Below are 13,659 nucleotides of genomic sequence, written 5' to 3'. Positions count from 1 at the left end.
GTCTAACTTTTGGCCTATTTCAGCTTCTGACATACCTTCCTCACTAAGCTTAATCATTTCTAGCTTTTGCTTTAAAGTGACAGACATGTGATTCTTCCTTTCACTTGTACACTTAGAGGCCATTATAGGGTTATCAACTGGCCTAATTTCAGTACTATTTTGTCTCAGGGAATAGGGAGGCCAGAGCAGGGGGATAGAAATGGAGGAATGGCTGGTCAGCAGAGCAGTCAAAACAAATGAAACATTTTATTGTTTAAGTTTGCCATCTTATATGGGCATGGTTCATGGAGCCCCAAAACAATTACAATGGTAACATCAGCGATCACTGATCACTCATCACCATAACAGATGTAATAATGAAAAAGCTTGAAATAGTGCAAGAATTGCCAAAATGTGACACAGAGACATGACGTAAGCACATGCTGTTAGAAAAATGGCGCCGAAAGACTTGCTTGACACAGGCGTGCCATGAAACTTCAATTTCTAAAAAAAGCAGTATCTGCGAAGCACAATAAAACAAAGTATGCCTGTATACATACATAATGCAGCTGTTAAAAAATGAGAAAGATCTCTGTAAAAAGAAAAAAGATATATACGCCACCTTTCTTTAAGAAAGGGGAATATATTCATATTTCTGTTTTCATAACACTGGAAACAAATAAAATGGCACTTTTAGGGATAAAGGGAGAAGGTTGATACAAATAAGGGAGAGAGATCTCCCTTATTAACACCTTTTTATATTGTTTGGATTTTTGAATCATGCAAATGTATTACCTAGGTAAAAATAAACAAATTAAAAATTTAAAAGCTTGTTACTGTGCTATATTCTTCGTTGAATCAGTATTTTCTCAATGCCATTTTTTTTCCTTCAAGAGCATGCTCATACCAGAAACAGGCCAAATGGGCAAAGATAGGGCAAAAATGATTCAGTTAATTTTAAGAGATGGACAGGTGAAATTATCATGAGGCTTTTTAAAAATAAAGTGAAATGTGATGTTGTCTAAAGCAGAGGCTGGCAAACTATGCCCTTTGAAGCAAACCCAGCCTAGCCTATTTTTGTACTGCCTGTGATTAAGAATGGTTTTTACAAGTTTAAAGAGTTATAAATTAAAAAACATAAGAATATGGGACAGAGACCTTATGTGGCCCACAAAGTCTAAAATGTTCACTGTCTGGTCCTATAAGTAAATGTTTGCTGATCCCTGGTCCAAATAATGGCTTTTTTTTTATGTTCTTGGTGAGGCAGCAGAAGTACAAAACTAATTACCTTATATGTGCAGATAGTCAGTTTCCTCTTTCTGGTTTCAGTATTTCTCTGCAGTAACGTATTACACATCTGGAAAACCTGCTGCATAACAGCATCTTGCCTCAAGTCATCACGGCCCTTTAGAATAACCAAACGATTATAATTAAACACAGTTCATTTTCTTCATTAAAAGAACACACAAAAAGTCATTTGAAGGTAACATCTCAGTAAGTTCTCACTCAAAAATCAATCTCAACATCTGTGCTCCTCTCAACAGTCTCTTAAATAATTGAGACCTAATGTCCTTCTTTCACTTAGAATAGGCTACAGCACTGGGTAGACAGACTGATTTAGAAAAATGACGTTTCCCCAGCTGCTTTTGTAATTAGCCCAAGTGGAACTCCTCAACCTAAGGAAACACTGCAAAATACCTGGGTGGAGCAGCACTGTATCTCTCCAGTGCTCTCCAGCAGGGCCCAAAGATTCCTGAGCAAAGGGCCAGTAAGGTACATTAAATAGCACTTAGCACAGTGCCAGGCCCAGTACACTGAAGCAAGGACCTTCAGCTTGTACCATTCAAGGAAGTAAGAACTAATATATTTTTTCAAAGTAAACAAGCTGATTGTTAACCTCATCATTTTGCAAATGTTAAAAGAATTATTTTACTTCAGTCCACTGTTACAAAAATGATAGTCTTTCAGAGATACAAAAGGATAGAGACAAGCATTCTGGTTCTAGAAAATAGTATATTTCTACTCTACAAGTTTTCCTCACTTGTAATTATTCAGAATAAAATAAAGATCCAAACAAAGCAGGGAGAAAATATCAACCAAAGTTTTTCTGTAATTTTAATGATATTAATTCTTTAAATATCACTCACACAGAGAAGGAAAGTCTCACCTTTACAAGTTGTCTCCTTTCCTTGCCATCAGAGCCTATACAATCTATTATTTTTGGTAAATTTAAACCACCTGCTAAACGAAATTCTGTTTTAAATGACTGTACAGTCACCAGATTTCCATACACTCCTGTGGGGTCCACCTAATAAAACATATAAGCATGATAACAGCAGGTCAGATACACTATATGCTTTTAAAGAAAAATGAGTTATAAATGACAGTTTTAATATTAAACAGAGGGAGGAATGAATGATAATGTCCTATTAGTTAAGGACTGAAGCTAAAATTTTACTTTCTTGTTTAAATGGAAGATAGAAGATTCGACCCTGGAAAGGTTTGAAAAATGACATATAGTTTAACACAATTTACCTCCCTAAAACTCTCTTAATAAATAAAGCTAAGGCATGCAATGTTAGAACAGTGTGGCTGAAAAACTATTGCAAACCAGGTTCAGGTCTTACTACTAAGTCATTTAAGAACTAACAAAACTCTTCAGAATAATGTAACAAGGTAAATTTTGGAAAGGAGTACAGGAGAGTTTTTTAAGTTATCACTGCTAACTCTGGTATTTTCAGGAAATGTTCAGCTAAATGATTTAGCTGATACAACTGGAAAGATATTAGTTAACCCATATAATGCAGCTATATTTCAAATAAAATAACTATAGATACTAAGCATGAAACGGTAAACACAAAGGTGAAATGTGAATATAGTTAAATGATAATTTCTAAAGTGTAACATTTATTATTATTATATCCCTGCCCACGTGGTACTTCTAGCACTAAGAGATCATTATGACATGGCTAATACATCATGTATATTTTAGTGAACTTAATGAAAACTGATTTTAAAAACCAGTATCAAACAATGAGGAACTTTCTTGCCAAGTCAAAAACTAATCTTGGCATAAGCATGTGGAATCTTTCCCTCTTCTGTCTGATTAAGATGACAGTAACCTAGACCTTCATTATAACAAAAATGGGAGGCATAAAGCTGAAGACAAAGGAAAAGAAAGCAGGAGACGGCTTTGAGTATCTTAAAGCTCAGGCAAAGGGAATCTAATAAAGTAAACCTATAGGGTGAACCATATGAAATTGCCAAAATTTAACCAATTTTGACCTATGGAAAAAAAAAAAAAGGCTATTTCAAATGGTTCAAACTAATAAAAAGGAATTAAGTTTAATACAAAAATCAAAACAATTAATGCTAAATTACCTTTATTTCCATAGTGGGGACAACAACATCTTCTAAATTCTTGAGTTTAGTAATTGGCTGGTCTGCTGGAATATTTATGCCTTCTGTATTTAAAATAAAAGGTTATAGTGACACCTGAAAATAGAGGAAAGCTCTGAAGGTAAAGCAGGAGTATTCAGGAGATGCCAGAGGCCCTGGCTAGTCTGTGGTTTGAGCCCTGATTTAAAAATGAAGACCCAGGGCTTGGAACACAATGTAGCTCAGGGTCAGAGCATAGCAAGGGTTAATACGGCATGTAAATGAAATTGCAGGTTACCTGGCACTGATAATTAGACCAGGTTCCATCTTAGGACCACGTTAAACATCTTAAAATAATTACATAACAGTTTGTATAGAACACTGCCATATTACTATGGATATAACTAAAGGACATGACAATATTCTTCGTTTCATTAAACAAACACTATGTCAAGTCCCATTCTTAACTTAAAGTAATAAGAATTTAAACTTGAAGATATAATTCTGAATAGAAAAAGGAATAAAATTAACATGTGGGGAGCGATTTTTATAAGCAAATGCATATTTAGAGGCTAACCACATAACTAAATATTGTAGCAGCTTATAATTATTTGACCAAGAAAAGTGATGGATTAAATGCAAGGCATCTAGCACTTATGGAGAAGAAACGGTAAGACCTTTTCATTTTTAAGCCCGAGGGCACAAGTAAACAATATCATTTTTAAACACATTCAATCTTGGAAGCTCTCAATTATTCAGTTATTTTAATGGACTTGCCTCTGTACAATTCTTTGCACTAGGAGATTACCAGGAGAAATCAAATAATTCATTTAGAGTAAGACTACTATCAGTTTCGCCAAAAGATATTAAGTGGAAAAGTGATGATAAAGTGGTGAAACAATCAGATAAAAATTAAATTTTTGGTGTTGAATTCTAATCATCAGGACCTTCAGATTTGCAATAGCTGGACTGTCTGTGATTTTAAACAGACTTATATATTAGGCTCTATAATTAATATATCCTTACAGAGAATAACAAAGCAAGAAAGCAATACTCATTCTTTCAAACACATACTCCTCTGAGTCTTCCATTGAGTGGCATCTAAGTTTGCCAATATAATATAAGCATCACAAAGCGACTCAACATTTCTGACCATCTGCGGTCTTTTACTTTTGATAGTGTGTATTATTTTGTTTGCAGCCTCAGTTCGATCCTATTAATAAAAACAAAACAACAAAAAAACCCTCATTACATAAGGAAATACACAACACAAACTTCTCAGAGTCATACAACAAAAAGAAAAACAATTTATGTACAGATCTAGACAACGCAAAGACTGTAATTCCTCAGATACAAACAAAACATTCACCTTATAAATGTAATACACTAAAGGAATAGTAATCTTAAGAGTCAATGACTTAGAAGACTTTCAAAATATATTTTCTTTGCCCATTGCTATGAGGAGAAAAAGTAAAATACTATTCGTATCTCCTATGCTTTCAGAATATTTATCAGGCATCTTGAACCAATTTTAGCTGGCATCATAATAACAAAGGATTTTAAAACCAAGTCCTGTCAGCAGCACACATTCTTAGAATCACTTAGACTTAAGAAAGGACTACTCTGGGAAAGAATGAATGCCACAATTCAAAATGGTGTGGTAATCCAAATACCTCATCAAGCTGAGAGTTTTGTTTGGGTGCATTTTTCGTTATTTTGCTTCTTCTTGCTGAAGGCATAGTCAGAAATTCATCTTTGTTAGCATTTGCTAAGGCCAGTATAATAAACAAAGTATGGTGGGGGTGATCCATTGAAATTCTAGAAATGAGCTGTCAGAAAAGGAATAACTATCAGCTTCACACAAATTGAAAAAAAAAAATAAAGAGAAAGAAAACCCATACCAGCATGGAAACTAAAATTTTTCATTTTATTTAACATTAAAATGTGTATTACTGTACAAGATTTGGCGACAGATAGAGTGTGCGTGTGTGTGTGCGTGAGGGTCTGTGTCTAAACGAGAGAGACAAAGAGGCACATAAGGAATAAGAGAGAAGAACTGAGTAAATTATGTGGAGTGAGAGGGGACAAAAGGAAATATTCATTCCTGTCCTTATAAGGCATAACAAATATGACTAAAATTTTTTTACACATTCATTTCCTAGAGTAGAATGGTGGTATATACTATATAGTAATATAAAAGAAAAGCAATCATTATGTTTTGATCTTTGCGTTTACTTACGTTATTGAGGACTTCATGAAATCCTAGGCCTCCCATCATCTTGGTCCCCATTCTAGCAGCCAATTGGTACATAAGAGGCAAAAATTTATATGATGGAATCTTCATTCCAACTCTCTATCATTAAAAAATACACAAAGTTAAGAAACAATTCATTTCAAATAGTTTCATTCAAGCAAGTAAATCATTCTAAGATAATACTACTCTACTCGCACAACTGCCGAGTGGTTAATGAAACCTCACTACTTTTTCCTTATCATTTATCCTTTCAGAAAGCCTTGTTAATGGGTACTCTTGATCAATTCACTGGAAAGTCAAAATATTTAGCTATAAATTAAATTGTATTCTGAACTGGGATACCTGGCCCCACTTATACTCCAGTGAATCCTAGGAGGACAAATGTACATCTGAGAGCTATTGTGACCTTGACCCCTGAGAAGTCAGTGTATAATAAAATGGAATAATTATATTTCCCTATAAGCCCAAAGTAACAAGATTTAGCATGCACTAGTAGAAGAGATTGGTTACATCTATTATTAGTCTAATCATTCTTTTCATTCATGAGAACTAGTTTACTTTTGAGATGCAAAACGATGACAATATATATCTTGCCAAGATAACTTTAATAGTAGATATTATCACTAACATCTAAGATTTTTAAATAAAAACTTATGAAATACTGCTTTGGTTTTTTCTTAAATTTTCCATTTATAAAAGTAATTTATGTTAGAAATCCCAGAAGAGCACAAAGAGGGTGGAATAAACCACCCGTGATCACATCATCTTTAATAGCTTTCTAATTCCTCCAAATCTAGCATTCTAGGCACTCTCCTGTGGTAACTGCAAAGAAATAAGAAGAGAAAGACCTGAGTTCTCCCACCTCTACAGAAGCCTACATCATTAGGGCTTTATCAAATACGTCTGTACAGAGCACTGAACCAAATGCTAGGGATACAAAGGGTATACACAATCCTGACATTGAGTGGTCTACGGCTAGGCTTTGAAAGCACAGGCTAGAACACTGGGCTGAACACAAAGACTTGCCTTCATCATGCCATTGACTTCAGAAACTCCAGCATTTTCAAGCCAGAGAGAACAAAGTCGGAATACCCACATATCATGCTCTTCTCCACTGAATAAACAGTTGATGTAATTTTCAACTGCTTTACATAAGAAACGTTTACGATCCTCCTTCAGGGCACGGAGCGCACATTCATCCAGCTCCAGCTCTCGCTGAACCTTTACTGTGTATCTTGCATTGGATTTGAGAAAAAGAAAGAGCCATCAACTTTTACAAAACCACACACGATATATAACATAAATGAAAAACAAAGTGTCTACCTCAGGAGAAAAAGCAAATTCTAAGAATTATAAAGGAAACAAACTTACTTTTGCCTTACTTGTGCAATTCAGAAGCCATCCTAGGCAAAGGAGGATAAAGTGGGCTCTATCCAGGCTATTTAGTTAACTTTATTCTCTACTTACTCTGAATTTAATTTCAACACCTATCTCTTTTTCAACTATACCAATAAATAACACACCAAAAAACAAACCAAAAAAAAAAACCCAACGCTAACTAATGTATACCCTACAATGAGCTTAGAACTACAGCATGAATTTTTCAGAAAAGAGCACAAGTCAATGTCTTATGTGTAATGTAAATTTTAATTAAATGCTATAGAGCAAAGACAATCTATATGTTTTTAAGCCAAGCTTTAGTGCTCTAATTATAATAAGTCAGATAAAGAGATCAAGTCACAACTTCTACACAAACACATTCATTAAGTTAACTGGAGAACATAAAATTGTCACTTTTAGACACCTAGTTACCTGTTGGTCTGAATTTTATGTTCCCGAAGGAGGCCCACTTCTTCCTTGGCCCTCTTCAGGAGAGCTTGCTTGTTTTCAAATTCTGATGATTTCATGTAGTTTTCAATTCTCTGGTACTGAGTATCTGAGAACCGTGCTAATGAGAGAAATGCCTTCATTTTTCCATTTCTGAGCTCGTCACTGCTTCCTCCACCATAATTTCCAGTGACTTCCACTGCCTTTAAGAAAACAGTGCATTTTTGCTGTATTTACAGTTAATAAGTACATTTAACCTTGATCCAAGAATCCCTTGGATCAAGAGAATACATCTAAAGTTTAATTTTTATATATGTATAAGCTAAATTATATGAAGTACAGTATTTTCTAAACTTTTCAAAGCAACTTTGACAGCATAGAAATAACCAAACAGCTAATAACTGAAAAGAACTGTGCTTGTTACAAACAAAGCACTCCTTAAAAATTTAAACACAATCATGTGCTCTCCTCATTACACTTTAGTAAGGTACTATTTCCAAACTTAGTTAAACTAAAGAAATAAGAGTAGAAGGCGGCTGAAGTACTGACGTGTTAAGTCTTACTTGTAGGGTGGTTGGGTGACAAATAAATATTAAGGGCTGACTTACATATTCCTTTATCAGCTATTTTTAATAAAGGAACAAATGAAGAAATTATCAGAAATAACTTGCTGAAAAGTAGGGAGTACTGAGGAAAGAGGAGACACATTTGGTCTTACTTTCAAAACATGCCCCTTCATTTGTAGCACTGTTTCACCCCGCCCTAAAGATTGTGCTGGGCTAGTACATTAATAGATGAAGAATGAAGCCATACTTACGTTTGCTTTTGAAACCTTTGGCCGTAGAAAAAGATTAAGTGCATTCATGCTAAACAAGTATCTCAAGGGTTGCTTGAAAATCTTACCTTTTCTAGATAGGTCTGCATGATGACTGCAGGGTTTTCTAAGCAAGTTTCTGCTAACCAGTTGCCACAAACCCTCAGGCATTCTGTATATATTAATTTTAGGCAGGGATCATTCTGTATAAGAAAAACAAAATTTGAAAATGTAATTCATTACATGACAATACAGGAGTGTCTTCCATGTAGGGAAAAAAGCAGCCTAAAAATTTTTTTCCTCATCTGCTTTTACCATGCAAGAATTTTAATAAAAGTGTACAAAGTCATTCTGTACTGTTTATTATTAGAGAAAGTTACATTTACTGAGTACATTTATATGCCAGGCACCTTCAGTGGCTTGGCTTTATGTATATTAACTCACTTAATCGTCCCCAAAAAAATCATGAAATGAGTACTATTTTATCCTCAATTTGCAGATTAGAAAACTGAGATACAAACAGGGTAACTCAAGCCAGCCAGCCTGACTCCAGGACCATACTGTTAAGCAATATTTAAACAACACATAATACTGGTTCCAAGCACTTTAGTAAAATGATGAATTCTGTAATGATGGAGGATGACAGCACAAGTACACAACATCCAGAAGTATAAATTTAAGTTGATATTCTCTAAGGAGGTATAAGTCAGAGGGACAACACTGTGGCCAAACCTTTGAACACTCACTGATTCCTATAAATACCTCCACTTTGTCCATTTGTATGCTGGAGATAGAACTAAAATAGCAAAAGGAGTCTGCAATAACTAATAAGTAATGTTAGGCAAAAATATTATATGTGATATTTTCAAAACATTAGGATTGACAACCTAATTGCTCCCACTTGCTTCTTTTTTTTTCTTTTTTACTTTGGTTCTCTCATGGGCTTCCTCTTCCTTTTTTTTTTTAACCATTTCAAATTTATAGTAACTATTTCATGTTTTATTTTTCCCACATACCCTTCTTGAATTCTTTAGAAATTCTAAAATGCTTACCAATAAGATAAAGTAAACAAATCCACCATAAGATGGATTGATGGAATTTTAAATAGGAAAAAAAATTACACTTTGTAAACATTTTAGAAATATTAATTTTCAAGACTCTTTTTGCAACTTCTTGTTCATAGATCAGTAATTTCAAGCCTTTAATAAAACTGTGGATTTATTAAAAATATTTTAAAGCATATATATGTGTATATATATGTATGTGCATTTTATATATATATATATATATATATATATATATATATATAAACACTAATCCAGTCAATTAAGAAAAAAGCAAACCTCTGTGCAACTGACATCCAATTTCTTGATCATCTGCTTGAGAATACTCAGGGCAAGACTCTGCTCCTTTTTTGCCCAGAATACTTGTGCTTCCTCCAACTGCCACTCAGCAACTCCACAACTAGGTGAATTATACTGTTTAATTTGAAATATTGCCCTTTCAGGGAGCTGAAAATGACATATGGAAATATATACTATTACTATTATTACAACTACCACTAATAATAATGCAAGCAGTAACTACCATTCATTGAGCACTTACTTTTTGTCAGGAACTATGATAAATACTCCTCTGCCTTTCTTTTCACCCACACTCCCTTGCATCTTTTTGTCTGTCTTTGTACATATATAAATATACACACAGCATATAGAGGCACTGAGTTGTTATCAGTTTAGTGAGTTAGCTATCTTCTCATTTTACTATCAGGAAATTGAGGTTTAGAGATGTTAAATACCTTGCTTAAGGATTAAACTCAGGTCTAACTCCAGAACATTTAATATTTTAATAGTGTTTTCTATGCCTCAATGATATTTTCTTTTCACTCATGCTTTCTGTTTTTTAAGTAATAAAAGGAAAGTTCAAGGAAATAGTTTTAAATACTATTACCTGAGTGTTCTTGAAAGTTCGGGCCAGTATAGAGAGTTCTACAAGATGCTTGGTGAGAAGGTCTTTAAAACATTCTCTTTGGGGGTTCTCTACTTCTTTTTCAATCAGGATTTCCAAAATAACTGTGCGTAGAGCCATGATAGGCTCCTGAAAACTAAAATCACTGTCTTTGAGAAGCTGAGAGTGTTTCTGCCACTTAAGGAAGACTTCAGAGAACTGTCTATCTGTTACTGATCTGAAAACCAAATCACAAGGTTCATGTAAGCAAGAAAAATGAAGAACAACTTAATACAGAGGTTATCTGTTATTTTTCTGTATCACTGACGCTGAGCCTACTTACAAACACGCCCTAGAGTCACTCCCAGAGAACCTCATCTGTTGCTCAAATGTGCCCTCTTTCTAAGCCAAACTCTGCAAATAAACTCCCTGCTATGTGGGACATGACTTTCGGGGATTTAAGTCACCCCGGCAACATGGGACATGACTCCCAAGGGATGAGCCTGGCCCTGGCATCATGGTATTGCCAATGCTTTCCTGACCAAAAGGCTGAAAAGAAATGTAACAAAATAAGGTTTCAGTGGCTAAGAGATTTCAAATAGAGTCAAGAAGTCATTCTGGAGGTTTCTCTTATGCAAGCTTCAGCCAGATATTGCAAATTGCCACAGTATGTCAAGCCCCAACCAACAGTATTCCTGAAACCCCTAATGAAAACCCAGGGCTCTATCTAAGACTCTATAAAAGTCTTCCTTATTAAGTTTATTTTCAAGAAACTTAAAACCTCCAGATTGTTCCTATTTCAGATAAGCCCTGAAACTTAGAGGTACCAGTCTCTCCTAGAACATCAACCAGTTGCATTCCCTTACTCCATGTCAACACCCTTTTTCAATATGAAGAAGTCAGAATGGTCATTGCCCAAATATCCCTGAAGACTGAGAACATGATCAAATGAGAGGGAGGAGTTTGTAACAGAGAAGTTAGGATTTAACAAATGATTGCAACTACTCAATCATTATAAAGATATTTCTTTTTAGTTTCTACTGCAGAACAACCAGAAGGAAATACGTGAAACTGTGGAACTTTAACCCATCCTATACCTCGAAATTTGCTCTAAAACTATCTGTTAAACTGTATTTTGAAATTTATCATTTTTCTGTATATATATTTCACAATATATAAAATGTTATATATTTCACAATAAATAAAATTTATTTTAAAATAAATTATTTTAAAATAAAATTTATTTTAAAATAAATTATTTTAAAATAATTAAAAAAAAATTATACAGAGCAGATTTTGCACTAACAAAACTGGAATTTCTAAACAACCCTAAATAAGGAAATCATAAAATGCTATGTGGTCAGACCTCTGAGTGGTCTGCAGAAAGGCCACAGATGATGACCATTTTATAAGATTTTCCTAAAAATACTCTTGGATCTCACAATAAGCAGCTCTTCTAAATAGACAGCCCCCTGAAATGAGAACACATTCATAAGGCAGGCCTATCATAAAGAACGACTACACCTCTACCTCTAGTTCTATTTAAAAGTTCATTGGGGTAAAAGAGGACATGTTAGCAAGGAAATGAAGAAAACTTGTGTTCCACCAGGCACAAGGAAGTATCCCACACATGACTGCAGCTGTCAAAGACACTGCAATCTAGGGAAGAAAAAGCTGGCATCTGGCAAAGTTTCATTTTACCAACATCATTTATTAAAGGAAGAGAAAATGCATATTGCACAATTAGTTTATATGAATAAAATGCTTCTCAGATTTTCAAACTAACCATTTACCAAGTAATACTGTCCAGTTCTTCAGGACTATTATGTTGAGAGAAATAAAAAAGATGAAGCTGGGAGACTAAGAAGATGGAGAGGTAATGACTAGAAAAGGAAACTAAAGTTCTTTTAGTTGTTTGATAGAGAAGGAAAGAGCAATAAAGTTTTATTGGAATCAAAACTTTAATACCTCCCCCAAAAGGCCCTAAAGCAGTGGTTCCCAAACCTTTTAGTCTCAGGGACCTTCTCTTACAGTCTTAAAAACAATGAAGACCCCAAGAGCTTTCATTTATTGGATTGTATCTATTGACATTTACCTTAATATTAATTAAAATTGATAAAAGTCTAAACTTTATTAATTTACTTAAAATCATAATAAATCTACAATTTTAATGAAAAATTATTGTAAATCCCAAATCAAAACAAAATTAAGTCAGAATGGTATTGTTTTGCATTTTTGCAAACCTCTTTAATGTCTGCCTTAAGGGAAGAGAGCTGAATTCTCATCTCTGTTTTGGTATGCAGTCTGTTGTGATATGATGCTTTGGTTGAAGTTTGTGAAGAAAATCAAGCTTCCCATGTAGTTGGAAAAGGGAGGAGCAAGGTTAAAAGCCTTTTCAGATAACGGTGGATAATCCTCTGTAATACCTCACCAAAACTCCACCGTACCTCATGACAGAATGAGTGTGAAAAAGCCAAAAACATCTTACAATTATAAAGATAATTTTGATTCATGGACCCCGAACAAATGGATCTTGGGGATCCTCAGGAGTCCCCAGACCACTCTGAGAACTGCTGCCTTTGAACATAAGAATTTATTCACCAATTCACCAAACTTTCTGTCCCTCTTCCTCATATTCTCCTCCTAGAGTAAGAACCAGTATTACTCTTTAGGGATTTCATGAGTTCTATTTTTTTTAAGTACAAGAAAATTTTCTCTAAGAGGAAAAGTTCCTGGATTTCTAGTCATAAGAACTGTCAGAGTACTTACCAATGAAAGTGGAAAGAAGTTTTGTTCCTTTATTCTCTAGTTAAGAATTCACTCATATTAAGGACTTTTTCTTTTACTACACAATTTTGAAAAAAAACATATTTTCTGACTCCAAAATTCATTTTTCTTCCTACTTACAAAGCCTATTCCAAGCTTTATTTTTGTTCTGAATAATTTATATCCTCTTTCCTACCTCTGATAATAATGATAATGAATCAGAATGGCAGGCCTAAAAGGGACCTTAGACACAATTAAATATAAACATCTCAGGAGAAACTGAGGCCCAAAGAACTGAATGACTTTCTTGAGGTCAAAAAGTCAGCACCTAGATCCAAAGCACCCTAAATAACATTCTACCTCGTTTGCTATGTCCCTGGATCACCTCCCTCTCACCATTGTAGCAGGCAATCTCCTTTCAAAACCTACTCCAAATATACTGTCATTCACTGAATAAACACCTACTGAGTGTTTACATAAGTATAGTTCAACAGGAAAAAACACTGGCATACAACAATAAACAAGAGAATGGTCCTCACTTTAGGGCATAGAAGAGTATATATAAAATGATCCTAATGTAAAGTACTGCCAAAACAGAATGGAGTATAATGTGCAATGGGGAAAAAAAGCAAGGAAACAATTTTATTTGGGGTAAGACAAGGAAATGCTGCAATGAAGAAGGCATCATTAGGCT

General features: G+C 34.4%; 1 protein-coding gene across 3 annotated transcripts in view; it reads right to left on the bottom strand.

Annotated features, from left to right (window-relative positions):
- The window catches only part of ATM (ATM serine/threonine kinase), a 135,076-nt gene that overhangs the window by 28,416 nt on the left and 93,001 nt on the right, over positions 1 to 13,659 (bottom strand). For all 3 annotated transcript variants that reach the window (XR_005217550.1, XM_037841327.1, XM_037841328.1), the window contains 11 exons: positions 10,203 to 10,437; positions 9,596 to 9,763; positions 8,342 to 8,455; positions 7,424 to 7,641; positions 6,638 to 6,845; positions 5,597 to 5,710; positions 5,031 to 5,186; positions 4,432 to 4,570; positions 3,361 to 3,443; positions 2,147 to 2,287; positions 1,268 to 1,384 (listed from right to left, as the gene is read on the bottom strand). Coding sequence is in view for 2 of the 3 variants with exons in the window: in XM_037841327.1 (XP_037697255.1) it covers positions 1,268 to 1,384; positions 2,147 to 2,287; positions 3,361 to 3,443; positions 4,432 to 4,570; positions 5,031 to 5,186; positions 5,597 to 5,710; positions 6,638 to 6,845; positions 7,424 to 7,641; positions 8,342 to 8,455; positions 9,596 to 9,763; positions 10,203 to 10,437 (1,693 nt within the window). In the remaining variant the exon portion in view is untranslated. The remainder of the gene's footprint in view (positions 1 to 1,267; positions 1,385 to 2,146; positions 2,288 to 3,360; positions 3,444 to 4,431; positions 4,571 to 5,030; positions 5,187 to 5,596; positions 5,711 to 6,637; positions 6,846 to 7,423; positions 7,642 to 8,341; positions 8,456 to 9,595; positions 9,764 to 10,202; positions 10,438 to 13,659) is intronic.

Source organism: Choloepus didactylus, chromosome 6 (assembly GCF_015220235.1).
Source record: "Choloepus didactylus isolate mChoDid1 chromosome 6, mChoDid1.pri, whole genome shotgun sequence".
NCBI lineage: Eukaryota > Metazoa > Chordata > Mammalia > Pilosa > Megalonychidae > Choloepus > Choloepus didactylus.
Note: the sequence above shows the minus strand (reverse complement) of the source record. Positions and strands in the feature narration are given on the sequence as shown.